General features: G+C 43.4%; 1 protein-coding gene across 8 annotated transcripts; it reads right to left on the minus strand.

Annotated features, from left to right (window-relative positions):
• Window positions 1-1,088: 1,088 nt before the first annotated feature.
• LOC126517885 (uncharacterized) lies at window positions 1,089-21,035 on the minus strand. Of its 8 annotated transcripts, none has more exons than XM_055064726.1 (8): window positions 20,622-21,035; window positions 11,367-11,450; window positions 10,436-10,720; window positions 9,239-9,298; window positions 6,378-6,495; window positions 3,410-3,519; window positions 3,156-3,300; window positions 1,089-1,569 (listed from the first exon to the last, which is right to left on the minus strand). In XM_055064726.1, exons 1-7 carry the CDS (start codon window positions 20,736-20,738, stop codon window positions 3,178-3,180), a joined length of 897 nt encoding a protein of 298 aa, XP_054920701.1. In that variant the 5' UTR covers window positions 20,739-21,035; the 3' UTR covers window positions 1,089-1,569; window positions 3,156-3,177. The 8 variants fall into 8 exon arrangements, with proteins under 8 accessions (XP_054920701.1, XP_054920702.1, XP_054920700.1 ...); XM_055064727.2 differs by lacking the exon at window positions 20,622-21,035 and adding an exon at window positions 19,864-20,104; XM_055064725.2 differs by lacking the exon at window positions 20,622-21,035 and adding an exon at window positions 14,325-14,706 and having other exon boundaries at window positions 1,089-1,565; window positions 3,169-3,300.
• Window positions 21,036-21,226: the final 191 nt, after the last annotated feature.

Raw genomic sequence — 21,226 nt, forward strand, 5'->3', positions numbered from 1 at the left:
ACCAGCTACAAGGTAAGCAGCAGCAAACGAACGTAGCACATTCACCATGAAAGATAGACAAGGCATGTAGCTGGGGCACCTGAACTAATATTTAGCACTGCACGCGTGGGTTCTCAGTATATACACACGCACACATGGTGCCACTAGCATCTACTTTAAATGCCAATGTGCACAAGCACAGATCAATGCACATAGAAAAATAATGAAAGCTCTCGGTTGTCTATTTGGCTTTCCCAACAGAATCCACCAAAATACAGGATGATTTGCAAAGGAAATGTCATAATGTACATACACATCTGGTAACACATCGCTGAATGGCTAGCACAGCGCAAAGCTGGAAGCGCCAGTATTGATGGCGCACAGAGCGTTGTTCAGAGTTTTGCCTGTAATGGCACTAGTCTATGCCAATGTCAACCCCAACGGCTACAATACTGAGCATTGCCGTCCTTCTGACCTTCTAGGTCAGAAGGACCTAGAAGGACCTTCGTCCTTCTAATATAATGTAGAAATTCCTTCTGCTCGATTCTGTGTCACATTCACTTCCACTGTTTACAGCCAGCTGATCTGGTAGATAACACAGGTGGAGAGCTGCTCTGACCACAGGCAAAGTGCGACAAAAAAAAATTGCATTATGTTACCTTGGTTGGCCCAGGTATGCTTCCAGCTGCTTTGGCCATCTCCACGACTGTCCTTCCTCAGTGCAGCTTAGTGGCTATCGATACCTTCCATTTCATCCACTTGCTGTTTTCTGACAATACATACGTGCCCCTACTTTCACCAGTGTGCACAATGCAATCTACTAGCAGCATTAACTACACCATGCACGTACAGCTGTTGATAGCGTCAAAGCTTGGTCTCAGAGACAATAGGCTGCATGTTCCATTCTTGGCTCAACCAGCGATCAAGTGTCTCTCATTTCTCTATCAACAACCATACAATGGACAAGCATCAGGTTAGGAATGAAAGAGTTTGCAAAAGCTTCATTGAAGTGCAGCTGATCTCACCTGTAGGCAATTTCGTGTTTCAAAGACCTCTTACTGTAAGGGACCTCCTCTACTCACAGCATGAAGTTTGTCAGACGAGAATAATTTCAGGAAATGTCACATGGTTTATTGCATGCCTTTGCTTTTCATCTCTGCTTTTAAATTTCAAAGGTGAAAAGCAGGATGATATATGAGAACCATTTTCTCACAAGTTACCATGAGTAGTAGCCAAAGAATGAACTTGATCATCTTTGGTCAGATGAAAATTTTTCTGTGCTATCAGTCGCAGCTGGTGAGAGTGCCATAGGATAATGTTAGCAGAGAAGCTTGGCATCAAAGGTACGGAAAGAAGGCTGATGACTTTGCCCCTTTGTTGAACGGCACTGTTGATCGCATCTGCATTCTGTTGGCACCTCTTCCTCAAGCTGCACTTGGTTGTTTGGTGCCACTTGAATTGACGAATCGGGTCTCTGGAACTAGTCATACTGCCAGAGAATGACATGGCACTCCTTGTCACGGGCAATACCACAGAACAGGCAGTGGTCCGTGCCACCACAGACATAAGTCTGTTGACACTGAAGTCTACCTGCACATAAGCGACAGTTCTTGTAGTTATTGCACAGAAAATGCAACTTGTAAAAAAGTGTTTCAACGCAGAGCGCTGGCTGTAACGGCTAGTAAGTACCACCTTCAGACACACAAAAACTTGGTTGTCCTCTCACTTTGCTTATGTCGTCTGTTGAACATATTGAATGTGCCTTCAGAAAACTTAACATACGTATATGCTTATGTTTATGAGCTTCTGTTGTTCGCATGCTGTCTAAAATGTATATGGACACTATAGAATGTAATATTTTGTTAGTTTTGTGTGAAAGCCCCAGTAGCTTTTCCATCACACAAACTTAAATGCGATGTACAAGGTCGCACCCAAGGACAGAGAAGCAGACTACAGCACTGCTCCAGCTCTGTGACTATGAGTTTGCTGGAAAGTGAACTCGTAGTAACAGTGCTTTGTTTTATCCAACAAAAATAAAATAAACAATTCCCGAGGTTGTCACATACGGCGGCAACTGTGGATTTCCCAAGGCAGATACACATCATTCTTCACTCAAGTATGCTATTGTAAATTTAGGAAGAAAGTGTGCCCCTTGCATAAGGATGCACTGTAGTTACCAATTATAAATGGCACAGAAGATATTGTCATGTGAACAGGCTCCCTATTTTCACAATGGCTGCATCAATTGTGTCTTATGTTAACATCATTTTCTCATTTAAGAAAGCTCTGTTCTCAGGTAAAGTGACACATGGGACATCTTGGCATCACCTCTATCCAACATAACATTAGTCTTTAGCATTCCTTCGAGTGGTTCCATTCCTAGTTCGATAGTGGAATAAACTGATATAATTATTAATGTGCAAAAAAAATAATAATAATGGAGATCAAGAGACACAAATAAACAGGTCAAGTGCCAACATGAGGAAAGCTATGCTACAAGAAGTGGAATTCCCCACCTGCGGCAAGTTGTTTTTTCATTACTTTTCATTTCCATTAATTTATTGTTTTTTTGTTTTATTTCATTTATTAAGCACAAGCAATTTCCCCTATGTTGTCCTTGGTGTCTGCTGGCTTCTTATGGTATGACTAATAAAAAAATTGGGCCCCTCGCTTAACCCTCTTTCTTCTTGTTTATTACATAACGATGGTCTCGAATCCGGCAACGTTGATGCCTTCAGGTAGCATGTGTGGGTTTATTGGCCGGTTGCCTTCACCCAAAAAGATCACAATCTCGTGACGCCTGCGGCAGAAAGGATGTTCTACATCCGCCGTCAAGGTCTGTCAGTGGTGCCACGCTGGTTCACAATCCCAGGGTTCTACTAGGAAAACATAAATACCCAAGAAAGTGGATGGGGAAACGGCGCCGCAGCTCAATTAGTAGAGCATCGCACGCGAAAAGCGAAGGTTGTGGGATCTTTCCCCACCTGTTGCAAGTAGTTTTTTTCATCTACTTTCATTTCCATTAATTTATCGTTTCTTTATTTCATTTATTAAGCACAAGCAATTTCCCCTATGTTGTCCTTGGTGTCAGTGTTTGTTGGCTTCTTATGAAGTGGAATAAAGACACTCAATTTTCATGTGGTCAACAGCATCACAAGTGCTAGTATGACACTTACCAACGTCACTTACAAGACTTTATCATGATGTCCACAGGCAGATCACGCTCCCAATTGTGGTAGTTTGTGTGGCTATCGAGTTCACTGCACTTTGCCGGCAACTACAGTGGCACACGCGATGGCAGCTGCAGTCACACGTTCGATCCTGCAAAGGTAGTGCATATGTTGGGGTGTCAAGATGTGCGACCTCGCCATTTCCTTTTGGAATGAAACAGATGTTGATAGATGAGATTATTGGAAGCGTAAATGAGTACCGGTGGAGATGCAGCATTTTGCTCGATGTTCTGTGTCGTACGTGTGAACAGTGCCAGGTCATCGGTCTGTGTCCCCGCCGAGACACCAAAGTCGAGGTCCGCCTGCATGTCTGCAGCAGTGTTTTGTGTTAGGAGCCCCGAATGAGCTGCTCTCGACAACAACAGTAAATTTGTTATTCTGGAGCATAACTATAAATTTAGCACGCCAGGTCTGAGCCAGGTCACACAAAACTTATAAGCATTACTGCACCTTTCACCATCTCATCCCTGAAAAAGGATCTGGAAGATCGGCTACGAAACATAGGGCATTTAATAAAATCTTGGTTGGAGGTTTACAAGCTTTAATCCAGTTAGTTTTCCCAAACTAGGCAGAGTTTTGCCTGATGCTTACCGTTTCAGTCAATTTTATAACTTTTACAGTCATCATCATCACTTGAGGGGAAAAAGCCTTTTTCCAGTGATCTACAGCCACACCTGGTTCACTCTAGGCAAGTCTATCTTAAGGCTGTTAATCTCCTAATCTCACCACACCATCTAATCGTCTGACACCCTTGACTGCATTTCCCCCACATTCATTTTGTTACTCTAGCAGACCAGCACTACATGGCCTGCCCAACTCCAGTTACTCCTTATCTTGACTGGAATATCAGCTGCTCGCCACAGTAGGCCAATGGCCATGGTTCTGCGCTACTAAGTTTGAGGTCATGAGTTTGACCCCGGCCGTGGCGGCCACATTCTTGAAGGAGGCAAAATACAAAAACATCAATGTACTTGGATTTAGGTGAACCTTAAAGGGGTCCTGAACCACCCCTTGAGCTTGGTGAGATAACATGGTCCATGGGTAGCATACGCTGCTGTGAACGTCTCGGCCAAGTTTTGCTGTTGTATGCGGTGTGTGGAGCTCACAAGCGGAGCACGAAGTCATCTTTCTCTCAAACGCTCTCTCTTCAACTGAAGCCTGCTCTTCAGTCTCTAGTGGACACTTTATTTCGTAATAAAGCAAATTCCCATACGCGGCTGCTATTGGTAGTCGCAGTCTGCTATGTAGCATAGATACCGTGGCCACCGCGGGGTGCCGCCATGAGTCCACTGGCTAAGCACATTGCGGCAGGCTGAGCACAACCACATTTGGCTTACGTTTAGTGCATCGCAGGCACCAAAATCGGAAATTCGAACTGCGCGCCATGGTGACATTTAGAATGCAAAGCACTGTGGGCACGCCCTGCTCTGCCATAGCATTTGCAGTGGAAAGCATTGAAGAATGAGCGAAAGCACCGCGAAGAGCGTGTGATTGCCAATAACTCTGCTTCTGCTCAACGTACTCAAGTACTTCTTGCAGCAAAGTATTTCTGAAATAGCCTATTTGAAGTTCAAATGCATTTCTTCGCGTCAGTAAAAAGTGGTTCAGGGCCCCTTTAAAGGAACAGACAACTACTCAAGAACATGAATCGAGATAACCCCACTGATGGAAAGATTGCCTATTGTAATGGCTAATACAAGCCCTGTTTCCCTCATTAAACATGGATTTACATTTTTAATTCTTCGCTAACAGTCACGAAAGATTACCTTTGGTGCCCCATGCTACAAAGACATGAAGATGTTTTAAGAAAGTGACCTATCACCTGACCTACTTCCCGGTCGGGCCTTTCGAGAAACCCCTGATCCACCTGCACGACATCCTCAAAAACCAAACAAAAGAGAGGCAAAGATAGAGATGCCCACATCCCCGACGTTACGGGAGAACAGGCCAGGGACTGGTACCGCATACAGACAAACACGTATCCACACTTCCAAATACCTAGTAAGATACAACCTACACTCCATGGGAACATGTGCCCTTGGTACGAGGAACGGCTAACCCTTGGCCACGTCATGTGGACGTATAAACTACAGCCTCCAAATTCCAATTCGCCCCATGCGGCGCAAGTGCTGAGTAACAGGTAGTGGGAATTTCGGCTTGCTAGCAATGATCTAGAGAGCCAGAGCGCTCTTCTCGATCAAGCCCAGCGAACTGCAGAGACCAGTGGAGCCCTGAAGTAGTGAGGGACCCACCCACCACCCAAAGCCCATAACATAAGTTTATATTACTACTACTTCTACTAGTGTATGTGGTTCCTAGCCTTTTTTTATTAGTAATAAAACACAGTACACTTTTTTTCTATTATAAGGTTTTTTATTACTTAAAAATGTGCAGATAAGCCTTCGTTTGTAGTGAGCAGAAAAGTGGTGCTGCCTTCGGCTACGTTTTTGATGAGTTGGTTTGGCTCGTCTATTGACAAAATAATGACGCCGGGGGCCAGCCAGCCATGACATTGCGTGCACTTCAGGAAAAAACCAGTGCAAATATAAGAAAGGTCAGTACAGCAACACAAGCTTATAGTACCAGTGTTTTATTTCAAAAATGGTTGAAGAGGTCAAAATATAGGTACTTTTGAAGTAACTGCTGCAGGTGTAAACAATATCGAGGGCAAGCTTTTTGTTGCGCCATAAAAAACTGGATTCTTAAAAATCTGTTGTCAGTCCCTTTAAAGGAGCCCAGATGGTCAAAATTATTCTGAAGTACCCCACAACGGTCAGCCTAATAGGTAATCACATTGTGGTTCTGGCACATCAAGCCCCAGAATTTATTTTTTTCACTAGAGTATCAGCTACACCCACTTGCCCTCAAATATACATACTGTCATATTGCTGCTTCTGAACAATATCCACAATGTTCTCATTCCACCACTCATTACACCTTCCGCACGTTTTCATTGCTCTCAATTGTTTCAGCTCCATTTGTAACTACTAAAGATTTATATACTTTTTTTCCAACTTGACCTGTCTCTTTAAGTGGTTGCACTGTTTCTTCAATCCTTTATTGAAGAAAGAAAAATTTAGTAGGAAAATGACAAAAAAGGCTTAATCACCAATTTAAATTTCATGTTGAAAGCAAGCATTGTGACTGCCGAAATGCGGACGCACTTACCGGCATCTTTTCCCTTGGCCAGTGGAGTGGCCTGTGCACGAACTGTACGTTGATAAGGGGCAGTTTGTGTGCTCATAGTCCCTCTCGGACGAATACGGCCATACTGCCGCAGTGGAGCCTGCAGAGTCATCCACGGGTTGAAGCTTCAGCTACACACATGTAGTGCTATCGCATACGGTATGTACTCCCCATTAATGGGACCCCTCATCAGGTCTAACCAGAAATTTTGGTTGTAGAGCAGAAGTTGTAAGGGAGTGCTCTAATGCCAAGAATTCTTGAAAACTCTTCAGTGATAGGATAGAAGCAAACAATAGGTTGGAAGATGATGGTGCAAGCAGGTTAGCTACTCTCCCCGTAGTGGAGACTCCGTCCCATTGCCTCGATCGGCACCTGCGAACAACACTGCTCCCCTGCCTTTTCCCAAATAAGAGGCGAGGGTCCATGTGACGTTTATATTGTGAGTGCCGCCTATTCAATTTGGTTGCCTTAGTGCCTTATTCGACTCAGTTTTCATATCGAATAGTTGCTATTCATAATTATGAATATTTTTCTAATATTTCAAGCCACTAACTGCGTGTGAGCAAGCATAAAATTGGAGTAAAGGAGTGATAAATTCCATCCCAGTATGGATGGTACACATAAAACAAGAGAAGTTATGAATAGAGCATACTACGTTGCTTAAAGAGACATGCTTTTCCAGCTGAACTGCTACCATTAGCACATGCCAATGAGTTCCGAGTAAGTGAATAAACTGCATATTTGATCCTAGTAATCAATTTGTGGATTTAATAGACAACCTTTCATAATGCGCAATGTAGTGACAGAAACTTGCCAATGTAGTGAACATAACTAGGATGTGAAGATTATTTTATCTTAATGGTGAGAATGAATGGCAATTCATTATTCAAGAAGTACTCTAAAAGTATACCACATTTATTTCACTTTGGTTCCCTGCTGGCACTATTTGACATTATTTGTTGACAAAAATTACTATTCGCACACCCCTATCTATCTGTCCTCTTGAGAGTTTCTTGAGAATTGAAATCTCCTTCTGGCCAGGGCTAGGGCATCTCAGCACAGTGCAATGTGATGGCATTGTAATCAATCACAATGTCTTGCTATCCTTCCATGTTTACAATGGATTGTTCCATCTTAAATAATACGTACACAGTGACAGTGTTTTTATCCCGACAGCTTTAAAAGAAGGTTTTGTGTTGCTGCAGCTTTATTTTTGCTGAACCTCTGTAAGCAGATAGCATTTTTTAGACTGCATCATTTATTAAAACACTCGGGTTCTTTGCTCGTCTAAACTGCAGTCACAAGCTGGTTGCATATGCATATAGCACTTGCACTTGCATATGCACTTGCATATAGTCCACCGGCCACCTCAAGTGCCTGTTTTCTTTCTTATGTTTATGAAGACCAATCAGGAACTGTTGTGAATGAACTTCAACGCAGCATTGCATATGTCGAAGAAAAGCATTTTTTTTTTGCACTTTCAGTTGTTGAAATAATAATCAACATTTCATTCAATATTCGAAGCTCGTGTTTCTTACAACTTGTATTTGATTTGAATAGAAAATTTTGTTATTTCAACAAACACTCCTACTGCTAAGGCTTGTTTTCAGACGGCTATCTGCTTGTCGGGTGGGTTTGACAGGTGACCTCGCAGAGAGAAAGTTTGTTTGCTACCTAGCTTAATTTTAAATAACTAGAACAACAGCATTGTTTCTCTCTTCTTTTTCTACCTTTCTTGTGTTGATCATCAAAAGTTTAGCTTGCTGACACAAGCCCAAAATTCTGCCTTCTTCTACACAGCCGATGGTGTGAGCGTGGCATGAAGTCGGAAAAGGAACCTAAGAGTCATCAAGCAACAACGCTGCAATATCAGTGGAAAGAACAATGCAATACTTTACGGAAGCACACAATGTTTAATATAAAGTTCTTCTTTGGCTCATGCATCAGTTTAACATTTGTTATACTAAAAAAAAAAAATATGTTGCAGAAAGACAAGCCTTACAGCACCACTTATACAAACGATAGGCCAAACACAAGATGGTATACGGCATTACTTTAGCTTTTGAAGTATATCGTTGCAAGGACATGCTTGTCAAGTTATTGCAGATAGATGGTGACAGGGCCAAGCTAGAAAAGTGTCATGATAAGATGCCATGGTCCTATCACATTAATGCTTTTTTTTTTTTCACCAGGACACGGCTTCATTCCATCGTGCTATTTACATTGAATGTTCCTATGTACTTCCTATTAACGAGCACGCACTAACCCTCCATGTTTCATGCCAGTCTGTGGAGCAGCACTCCAGGTTACTGGAGACGTAGATGGCAGCAACAATGCTGACAGCGACACCTTGTAACACTTTGACTAACCACAATACGGCAGAAATATTTTGGTTGCATCCCCATTTTTGTTGAAAATAAATTAAGAAAGGCCTGGATTTTAATGACTACCTTGCTGCCAACTCTTTACACCAGCAGTTAAGTAAAACATTGTTGAGCACTGCAATAACAATTGTGCCTCATCTCTGGCTGAATTCTGTGTTACAAGATGGCACCACCAACGTGCCTGCTCATGTCTACATCTTCGCTAACCCCGTACAGTACAACCTTGACATAACATGAACATCATGAATTAATGGATATAGCGGACTAAACATAAAATTCTGGATTTTTTTCCGCCGATAACAGCGTGTGCTGATAATGAATATCGGATATAATGAAAGAAGTTTCGTGCTGGATAAGACTTTAATATAACAAGTTTTGGTTGTACTCCATAAATATAATACATATATGGCCTAAAACTACTTTTAGTACTTCAAAAGCGTGCCGCCAAGCATAACTTACCTGGGGCTGTGTTTCAGCTGTTGAATGGCTCTGCGGTGTTTCTTGCTGTGCTTCTTGCTTCTGCAACAATAAAGACAGCTGTACAGACTGCCTTCATGTGGCAACAGTTATTTCAAATATCTAAACTGGCCAGGTGCACAAGTCGGCTTCAAGGGTTGCCAAGCTGCATAAAGGACCTACTTCAAAGCTTGTTTTTGAATGCAGTTGCAAAACTTTCGTCAATTTTAGTGTGTCCTTTGAACTTTTTCCATCTTTCAAGGAGATCAAGTCAAGCTCAAGCCAGAATACATCTATTTGTCCAATACGGTCCATGTTAACGTGATTAAACTGCGAGGTTTGAGGCCATGAAACTGCACTGTGGTTTATAAGAGACGTCGTAGTGGGTTTATGCATGCGAATTAATTTCGACCTATCGGGTTCTTTATTGTGCACCTCAATCTGAATGAACCTAAGTACCTTTATATCACATGCAACTGTACAGCAGAATCGTGTAGATACATTCTCAGCCCTTGCATTTTCCCGGCTAGTGCACTGCGTTTCCACAGTCCTTGTGATACAATCACTGCAGCCTTGCAAGCACCTTTTTTCACTCATGCAAGAATTATTTGTATGTTGTTTTTCACATTGCTGTTTAATATTTATTATCAGCTGCCTATTATATTTCTGTGCAAATACGTTTTTCCTCCTCTTACTGCTACAAATTTTTCTGTTACTTTTTTTCCTGGCATTGTATTTCGTTTGCACAAATTTCGCCACTTACTTGCTCCTACTTCTATAATTTTATATTACTTGTGAAGTTCATCTGATTCTGTACGTATCTTTATTCATTTCTCAGAAGGTTCGACATGCAGCTTTTGCTTTGGGACCTCCTCCTGTATAGTAATGTACATCTGTATTTTCACAAGCTTTGTAAATAAAACTGAAATAAATAGACTTTTCTTAATTCACAAGTTTCCTTCTCTGCGCTGTACATTTACCCAGCAAATGGTGGCACCAGTCATGGTTCAAATCAAGATGCAAGCTGCGCATGTCAGGGATTGTCTTCAGCATATGGTTTTATCACAAGAGCGCTGTCTACCTATGTGTGCTCATATGTGCCGACTGCAAAAATGACTAGGCTGACATTAGCTTGGCAAACCGCTTCGTGGGAAAGGTCCATTGAAATAAAAAAGTCCTTCAGGAATGTTCTGCACTTACTAGATCGCTGGGAAGAAACAGGGATGGCACTGCATCTGCCCGCAGGTAGTACCTAGTTGTGAAGCCCATGTCCTGCAGCAGGTCTGGATTTAGTGTGTAAGCATCGGCGGCAAAATGCCGTTTGCACACGAATAGGAAGGTTCGCGTCTCCGACTCGAGGAGGCCGATTATCTCCAGCCACTTGCGCCGCAGCTCGAGGTTCTGGGGCATCCGATGTAGAGGCTTGGTGGGCTTGGTGCAACCAACAACCGCACAGCGATGTCGTGATTTCTTGCCAATCTCAGCCTGCACAGAGGGACCAACGTGCAGTTGAAACTACCGTCCTTTTCTGTAGTAAAGGGCTTGATTAAACACAGTCTGGCAAGGCAACTTCCTAGCACAGAAATAAACATACACTCACCTACACAGAAATGAAATGTATATCTACTCTAGCAATAGACAAATGGGCAAGTCGGTCAACATCAATTTCTGAAACGGCACAAAATGGACCACAACGCTGGAAGAATATATCAAAGTTTCAGCACTCATAAGATATGCATTTTATAATTTAAGGATAGTGGGGACGTGGATTCTTGGACTCGGCTGTGTCTCTCAAGAACGACATTGAGATTGCAAACAGCCAAAGTTAAATCTTCTTCTCGCGAAGCCAAGGTAGGCCAGACTGCTGGATGTTTTCAGCCCACACCAGAGCTCAGATCGTGCCTCTCACCACAAGCTGTAGTCCACCCAGCAGATGGTAGGAGGCCCCTCATAAGAGACGTTTAATTTTTGTATTAGTGAGTGCATGTTCTCTTCCACTACTATCCTTTTCTAGTGAAAGTGTGTTATGGGCTCTTGACTTCAACTTCATTCAATACCATTTTGTGGAGTGTCATTCACTCTTCCTTAGGAGAAGTGGCTCTATATACTAATGGCAGCTGGTGTAGCTCACCTTGGGTGATATTCCAGAACTCTCGCCAGATTCACCTGCAGAAGTTGTTGGGCTCTGCGGTGGCTCTTGTTTCACTGCATGTATCTGCAACAATTGGGACAATTATTCAAAGAACTGTAAGCCTGAAATCTTGTATTTTGAAGTAGTCTCCTGATGCACCACAGCAGCAATTGCTTCATGTATCTGTTTCCTGAACAGCTCACAATTCTGTTTAGGATCATATTTTATTCAGTTTCATTATATTTTTTTAGAGGTGGGGGTCATTATGAGCGCTCTTGATAGTGCACTAACATACACTAATTCAAGATCCCTGAGTTTTGTTACAGAAGCAAGCCTTTTCTGATAGGAGCAGGGCCATATCTTTCTAGAACACATTTCCCTGAATGAGGCATCTAAGGTACAACACAATGGAACTACTTGGAAACAAGGGTCACTGAAGGCTTATGTTTAAATTTATTTTTCTGGACGTTGCCGTACGATGCACACATATGACATTCAAAGTTGACCTATGCGCAACCCAGAAATGCTGTGCCATATGATCTAGGTATCCTCCCATGCTACAAAAGTGCTGCACCAACATCTCTGAACTTGTTAGGACAAACGTCCCAAGTTTCCGAGAATGCAACAGCGAACATACGCACAACGGCAGCACCTGACAGCTCCACGATTCAAGCGGCATGTTTTCTCTACTGCTGCTAACATAAACATTATCGTTTTATAATATGGCCTCGCTAGGAAATACTCGGAATTCACAGGCGACATCCGTCAAACAATCCAGACCTTAGGCACTTCAGAACTTCTACACGAGCGCCAATCCACGTTTGCCGACAGAGACGATTTCGTGCCAAATGGCAGATCGGTTCGGAATGATTTTTACCACCGTTGTAGGTTCACAAATGCGCGCCAATTTGAGGCAGCGAGCTCCCGCTGAATCGGCATCGCCTCTACTGCTGCAGCGGTAGCAGCTACTCTCACACTTAACTCAGTTCAAGTTGCTTAATGTGACAGTAACTACTCCAAAAAGCGAACGATCACTACCACGTCTTCGTAGATGCACAGATCAACAGAAGGCACTGCAGTCCATTTGAGTCTATGTAGGGGCCTTTGGTCTCCGTAATGTAGTAAATAGTCCGAGGCAAGAAAGTGAGCGGAGCAGACGCGAGCAGAATACGGCAAGGTGCAGCCGATGGCTTTTTCCCATTTCCTTTTTCTGGAGGCGCTCGGAGGCAGAGTGTGGAAGTAGACGCCCTCGTTGCTCTCTCGATGACGCTGGCACCCTTTCACAGCACAACACACATTAGGCATTCTAAAAGATTCACGGCGCATTTAGCAGCAGAGCTGACTGTGGAGAACACCTATGCCATCCCAACATAGTTTGTATTGGTTTGTATAGGCAGGTATAGGTGTTCTGTGATCCCACGCTGACAGAGTACACACAATGTACACACTACGGTAATACCTCTCCTCTACCAACACCCTCTAGAGTGAACTAGAGGGAGGATATTTGCAGGCGGCGCTGCTAGCAGCAGCGACATTGAGATGAAATTGAATTTATTGTACCTTGAAAGGGTGGTTGTTATGTGGGTGTTCTGTGGTTATATGCACAGAGTTTACAACCAAAAATTGTATGGTTACATGTACACTTTATGCACTTCCACTTCACTCCCTCTTCGGGGAGAACGCACCTCCTTGGGCCGGGTGTCTTACTGTGCTGGCGGGAACTTTTGGCGGGAGACAGCACTGAAAAGTGACATACCTCCCCTTCCCTTTTACGGCAAGCTTCTTGGTCAATCCCAAGGAGCTTATACTACTATTATACTATAGTACGGTATAATAATGGTACTAGTATATTAGTATTAGCATAACGTATCATAGAGTTTCCTAGGAAACTCTATGTAACGTATAACCCATAGAGTTTCTCACTATAACACCTAGAGGGTAATCTGGCGCCACCATAGAGTTTCTCACTGTAGTGAGAAACTCTATGGTATAACCTTGGTCAATTCCTCAAGCCCTTGCTATTATATTGCCTAATGTCCTACCTAGGTTTAAAAAAAAAAGCAATATGAACTTCTACAACTAAATTTTCTGGCCCGCAGTTTTTACCCCCGTAGTGGGAGGTACGCGCCACAAGTGAGCAGCAAGCAAGCAAGCAGGTATCGCGGCAGAGTGATGCTCCTAGCTGTTTTGTAGAGCACGCGACCTCACGTACACGCACCGCTGGATTCCCAAAAGTGTTTACCAGTGCATGGCTCCGATAACCTGACCACATCCGCCTAGGGAGGAGCGAGCGCTATGTGCGTCACTGGCGTCAAACGCACCTGGCTCTTGCCTGAAAATGACATCGCTAAATTGTCTAAATTATATAGCTTCAAGCCTTGTCTTGCTATTCGCGTTAGCATCATTCAGTCCGCATAGCAATGGAAGACATCCGATGTAGCTGCTGAAGTTTCTTTCTTTCTTTTTCGTTCGTGCGAAATCATTATATGCCCCATTAGGACCTATTAACTGACAACGATTGCCCCATTAATGGGCAATCCGGCAGGGTGACCGTGCGATGGTACCAAAAATGACCGACGGAGCGAAGAGTAAAAACATGTAAAACATACTAAGCTTGACGTCACATTGCTCAGGGTGGTTACTGTAAACAAAGTAAATTATTAGCTTTGAAAACAAAATTTAGGATATGCCCAATGAGAATCGAACCCGGTCTTCCGCGGTGCGAGACAAGCACGCTCCCCCCATGTCACCGCAGCTTCATGGTTCTGGCTGACTAAAGGTGTACATAGTCTATCTAGTGCACGGTGACCTTGTGCGCGCGTCATTGCGCAAGTCACGTCGCAGCCAACGGGCTCACTAGGTTTCACCAAAGGGACTTTTTTTCGCATTCCCACATAAACAGTTCTAAGTGCGTCGGCCGAATTTTTCAACAAGTGGGCGTAGATAAAACATACTCACGTTGTCAGATTGACGAACCGCTTCAGCCGCTTCGACGCGCGTTCCTGCGTGTAGTAGATATAGTGAACTATAGATGCGTGCTAGATCTTTTTCGCGTCTCCTTTGTTTCCGTTGAGCAAGTTGTTCTTCATCCAAACCGCTGTAACGACGGCGTTCTGCTTCACGCTTTCGCTGGAGCAGGCGCTCCCGTTCAGCACCCGTTCTCGCGGCGTACCAGCGGCGTTGAACTGCTGCATGGCGTCGCCTCCGTTCTTCCAACTTTTCTGGCGTAAGTGGTCGTTTAGAAGACATTCGGAAACTAGCCGGGATGCTCAAGTAGAACGCACGTCACGATGGCTAGCCTACCGCGAGTATGGCGTCGCCACACACTTGTGAAGTGGCGCCACAACCTCCCCAGTGGCTGTGTCGTCACGTGCCCAATGACGCACGCGCTAGCCCACACCTTCAGTCAGCCAGATGGCTGCCACGTGACGTGTGCAATGACGCACGCGGTGCCTCCGTGGCGTCGGAAAGTGAGCTCGTCTCGCACCACGGAGACTTGGGTTCGATTGCCACCCAAACCGAATTGTGCCAATATATTTACTTTTCAAAACCATGAATTTACTTAGTTAACAAGAACCTCCTTAAGAAATTTGACGTCAACTTGAGCATTTTCCGACAGCTTTTGCTCTGGGCCATCGGCCATATTTGGCACCGTCTTTCGGTCACACAGACCTTAGCATAATGGGGCTGTTGTGTATTTTATACTGGGATACAACTATTTATTCATGCACAGGTAAAGAAATCATGAAGGGATATAATGCTTGCGCATTAAAATTACGATTTTGATTTTTATATTGACACCTTCACGATTCTGTGCACAGGTCCACTATAGGCATATAGTAATAGAACACGTTATAGAGAGCTTGTCTTTGTCTTTCTTTTTGTCCCCTTGCCTATGTATGAGCTGCAAGTCACGTTTGCAGTAGAACACCGTCTGAGGAGTTCAAGCACGAACCTCAGTGCTATCATTGTCAATTTTGAATTATATAGCTTCAAGCCTATAACTATAGGCTATATTTTGTGATGTTATATTAAACGATAATATGCAAGCTTGAAGTGTCTTATCCTGACTTATATATTTTATGACTGTCCATGAGAATAAATAGATATTTGAGACAAAAATAAGCATCATATACAGAGCAAATGTGGAAACCTCCCGAGATCACTTATGTAGGCAGCACTTTACTTAGCGCCATGAGCAGTTGAGTAGCACTATTGCTTGCTCGTTGGTTGGTCTCAAAGTGCACTATACTGCCCGCACCTGCCGTTTTAAAATGTTGAATATTTCCAGTTCGAAGCACTGGTTGCTTGAAACTGCAATGTCATCCCGCCAAGCAGATGCTCCCAACATCCATGATGACATGAAAACCCATCACATAAATTTGAGTAAGGCTGTTTTGTTTTTCAGTGTTCTATGGCCCAGGCAGTGCACTTCAGGAACTAGGCCGAACACGGCCCGCAGCTGGAAGGAAATCAAATAAAAGCGCGCAACTCCGCATCGTGCAGGAACTGCAGTGATGTTTCTGCAAACTTATTGTCCATCACCCAACGGGTGCACTCTTCAGGTGCATCTGGCTTCAGTCCTGCCTTTCTTAATGTTTTTCTCATCACCAGTGTTTCACGACTCTGCCAAAGCAGGTGTCGAGCATCTGACATCGCCACAGCAGCTGGCATTTGAGACATGTTTGTCGGCCAACTTTTGTCAATCCCCAAGCCCAGGTAGCGAATACTAATGGTATACGGGACATATCACTTTAAGAAGTACCACTCTTAGCTGACGCTGATTGCCTAAGCTAATCCAATGATGTGGTGAGCCCATTGAGGAAGGAAATAAACTAGGAGGGAGTATTACATTACATCGTACAGCCACAAGCAAACTCTTGGTCAAGCTATTCCCTTTGCTTTTTTCCCTCGCAATGTCGGCCCAACACATGGCCTTCAAAACTCAGCACACTGGCCGAGAATGTTTGTTTCCGGGTAATTTTTAATTGATACGCTCGTGTTTTGCTGCCCTGCCATAGCTCTTGATGCAGAGCCGAAGCACTAAAACCTACCATGCGCTCTGACGTGACGATCATATGTTGGGCCGACTCACTTGGCTATAATCATGTTGCACAATGCTCCCTCCCAGTTATTTCATTCCTCAATGGTTGCACTAGATACTACATTGAGCAAAAGTTAAAGCATCAACAAAGCTGACCAACTAATTATACACAACCTGCATATCTTGTTCATTTTCGAATCATTCGAAACATCACGCATACAAATGTAGCATAGCTATTAGCCACAATAAAATTTTAAGTGAAAAGCTCGAGGCAGGTCAAAAAGAAACCTCAAATAATGTGGATGACAAAACTCTGGTAATGATACGTTAGGTGGGGAGGGGGTAGGCTTCGGCATCGCTCAGCCCCCCTCCTGCTCCTCCAGGAAACTCGGGGGGGGGGGGGGGGGCTGGAGCCCCTTCGTAGTCGGTGCCTGTGCTCCTTGGACTAGATCTTGTATACATACATAAAGACCCAAGGCTGCATGGATGTGGGAACTGCCGTCATCGCCATAGCACAATTTGTAGTGCAACACACTCGTAATGCAGAGGTTGTGGATTCGGCTCTAACTGTCAGCAAGTTGATTTTTCCTCCATTTCCCATTAGCTTCTCATTTTTGCACTTCAATTGAAAATTACACATGATTTATCCCATGCTTTCCATTTCTTCATTATCTGTTGTTTTCATATGGTTCTCACTAAGAAATATGTGCGAGCGTCCTTGCAAAACCAGGCCCCTCAGTTCTCTTTCTTTTCGTCCAATACTTGACAACTGGCTATATGTATTGTGCTTATGGCCTACCAATTAGTCTTTCTTGCAGCCTAGTCATGTAGGAGTTTTATTTTTTACGTTACAACCAGTGATGTTTTTTCTTGTGAAAGGCTGTGTATTCTTTCTAGGGCATACAAATATCTCCTCAGTGCCTTGTTTTCCTTTTCCATAACTTCTGATATTCAAAAGCTATTTATTATGCATTTTAGAAAAGTTGGTCAAATTCAAATGCCTGTCATTCTTGGAAACCTTGTTTTCCACCAAGCTTAAAGGTGTCAAGCGGCTATTTGTGTAATTCTTTTCATGACTCTTGTGATCTTGTGCCTAAAACGATCTTAATTGTGCCCAGTAGTTCAGTGTCTAGTCAGTGCAAGCATGTTCCTAACTATATTGAAACAAATATTCCTGCTGCAAATATGTGCATCTGCGTTAGTCTATTCGATATTCGATACTTACTATTCGTATTCGATTCGTATTTGAAAAAGTTGATATTCAATCATCTACCTCTAATATTTACATACTGGATTATGACAGCTTAAATTTTTCATTATCTTCAGATTGAAAGGTTAAAAATACAGCACGATTCAAAAGAACACAGGCAACGTAGATTTCCTAGCATGAAAATGCATTTAGTCTGCATATTATCCCAAAATTTTTTGTGCTTGCCGACATTCATGGTAGCAGAACTAGATTCTGTGGAACGCGCTTGGCCGCATGTTGTTAACATGGCAATGACAATTACTTGAGCTTTGTACTAGTTAAATACCATATTTTCACCCTTGATCTAGCTGAAAGCCACCGTGAAGTACTGATTGGTCCGAAAGGCGTGAAAAACGGATGCGATGTGTTCAGTCACGCGTGAATGAGCTAAGCCGTTCCAATATTTACGCTTTTACACAGTTGACATGTCTTATTCATCTGCTCTGTTCTAACTCTGAATAGAAAATTTATTCCACTTGGTTTTGGTAAATTACTGCTCCGACACGCTTGCCAAGCGTCTACCAATCGAATGGATTTAGTGACACCATGGATCACATAGGTTTTGTAGTACTCAATTATATGTACATTCAATAGGTTTTGTAAATAATAAGTAAACTTCAACTTTGTGGCCACAATGTCAAGGCCGGTGTGATCACTGTGCTGTGAGGCACTATCACAATGTGAAGGCTAACAATGTGAAGGCAACCGTTGGTTCATCATGGTCAAGGAGCCTATGCATCGTACAGCTAGTTTCGGCCACTTGCATGTGGCTTTTGAATATCAAAGCGCATTCCTGAAGGCCATTTTCCAAGCAATCTTTCTAACTTATAAGTCATTAAAATATCGCCAACTGTTCATTCAAGTCACTAAAAGTGTCGCTGATTACTTGATCACAAGCTTTGCCATAAACAGAGTAAAAAGTCACAAAATCTAGCGTCAAAATCGCTAAAATGGCAACACGGATAAAATACCGGTAAATTATAAAAGCAAATTTGATTTCGTGTTTGCAAAGATGGTTAGGTTGGATGGCCCAACAAACACGGGATGATGCAAGTGATGGTAGATTAAACTTGTTTTGGGCAGCCTAGCGATAGCTTTCTCAGCAATGCAAGCTTGCAAGGCACGTCCCGCAGGTGTCTTGCACCGCAAAGTGCAGAGTAACGCATTTCTACACAGCACGTGAAGACAAGGCCTGAATGCAGGGAACACGTAATAAATAAATCGTACCTATGTGAGGCCAATTCTGATAGAAAACTTGGCCTCAGCTGTTTTGTTGTATTTGTGCAGTGTGCAGCTAACAGTGCCTGCTTTCACAAGTGTGCGCGCGTGGGGGGGGGGGAATATTGAGATTCAATTGCATTAGTGACAGACCAAGTAGCTTGAATCAATGTATAGATTAAGACTTGAACGACTACTGCAGACTTGCAGAGGTAGGGAAATTTACTAACTGTAACCGAGTAGACTCTGTGTGCTATATAAATACCAGTGATGAGTGCGCTAAGAACCAATGTGGCCGAGACTCCACGTGCAGCTGGTGGAGGGGCCAGACCTCCATTATCAGTGCTTCAAGCCACTTTCTGCAGACCTGAGTGATGTTGGTTGGGACTCTAGGCACATATATTCCCGGATTTCAAAAGTGGGGAGGCAAATGACCTACTTTACCCCCTCCCCCACTCCTGAGTGTGTGTGTGTGTGTGGGGGGGGGGGGGGGGCAAGTGCCCCCCTGCCTCCCCCCCCGGTAGATATGCCTGGGGCACAAACTGACAAGTGATGAGTTTTCAGATCACAGCGACTTTGCTATTGCCAATTTCGCCCGCTTTGGGATCTTGTCTGAATAAATCTACTCGAAACAGGTGCCCCTCTGGTGTCCTTTTACAGTCAAATACTTCAAAGGGTATGGGACAGACGAGTTACACTGTTTCGCGAAACAAACTTATTTTCTATAAAACTCGACGAAACATCCAGGAGTGGGCAGGTATGAAAACATTTGGTACTTCATTCAATATTCCCAAGTTGTCTTTCTCAAATATTTGTATTCGAGCCTATTAGAAAATTTTGTTATTCGAACACACCTTGAAAATTACTGGGAGTGCTCAGTTACACAATGGGTACTTGTAGGTTGAGAGAAAAGATCGAGGCCGAGTTGTCTCAAGCTTTTGTCACGTAACAGCATGAAATTCCTAAAGAGAAGCTCACCGGCATACCTTCTCGTTGCACATGATGCAGCCTGTGTGCCATCTGTGCACCTAAGAGAGCAGCTAGGCTTGCATGACTGTGTTTCTTGCAGAATGGTGGCTGCATTTATACTTTTTGCCCTGCAAAGCAGTTCATGTCACAAGTCACAATAGAGAGGGATGGCAAGCGATGGCAAGTGCAACCATACTGATCGATAAGTAGATGCAGAAATACGACACCTTACAATCTTACCTCTTATGATGGAAACAGTGTAAACAATGATGCATCATCATCACATTACATTACATGTAAAGCAGCATTCAATTTCCAAATCAAAGAGAGAGAGAGAGAAAAAAAGGGGGGGAGAAATGCATCAGTATGCACCGCTACTATACTCATTCAAATCCCAGTCATCGTTTATTCGATGAAAATCTTCTAGGCACCACGAATTAGTTTTAATCGTATGTAGGGATAACGCTGCGCGATAATCTGTGAACGAACATTAAAACAATTATTATTTTTTTAGTGATATGTAATTGAAGTGGAGATAAAACACACACTTCCAAAACACTGGTTATCGCTCAGCGATCTCAGAGTCGTGCGCATATGAACAATGAAATGCACATGCGTGTGATCCGTTCTCGTGCGTATGTTTGCTTCGAGGCATCCGTAAGTATGTATCGGAAACTGACAACTCGCATGTCCAAGAACAAGTTGATTCTTTCAAATGTTTCAGACTTAACGGTATAAAAGAAAGGCTCGGAGCCGTGTTCTGCCTCGGATATACCTCGGGTGGTCTGGCTGACGTTTTCCGCCGCAGAACCTCGGAATGTAGTCGTCGTTGGGGACGAAGTGTTGTCCACAGACGAAAATGGACATGCGCTCGTCCGGGGACGGTAGTCATGCGTTGTAGCCACAAACTACGCAGATCGCCGCATCAAGTCACGCGGTGGAGCTTTTTCACATCACCGACTTTTTCTCTGCAGCCAACGAGTGAACAGCGACTCATCTCGATCATGGCATCGCCGAGCGAATACACGGCGCAGCAAGCCCACAACAACAACAAAACACGTTTCCTTTAGAAATAGAACTTCTAGACGCACAAGAACTACACATATTTGTGGAAAATGTTCTATACGGGGTTGCTGTCACTCTCTATCATCCATGGAGGAAGGAAACCTTCCTCCATCCTATTATCACAGGAAAATCAAAATGAGCGCCGTAAGACAGCTGACGTTGGCATTGGATAGCACTAGTTGCGTAAGTTGCAGCTTCTCATAAACCGCAATTTCAAGATTCCATTATTCACAAAAGATTATGAAACATAATTTGAAAAATAAGATGCTTGGCAAAACTGACAAAGCACGGATATTTTTCAAGAACATTCATACG

The sequence above is a fragment of the Dermacentor andersoni genome, chromosome 11 (genome assembly GCF_023375885.2).
Source record: "Dermacentor andersoni chromosome 11, qqDerAnde1_hic_scaffold, whole genome shotgun sequence".
NCBI classification, from domain to species: domain Eukaryota; kingdom Metazoa; phylum Arthropoda; class Arachnida; order Ixodida; family Ixodidae; genus Dermacentor; species Dermacentor andersoni.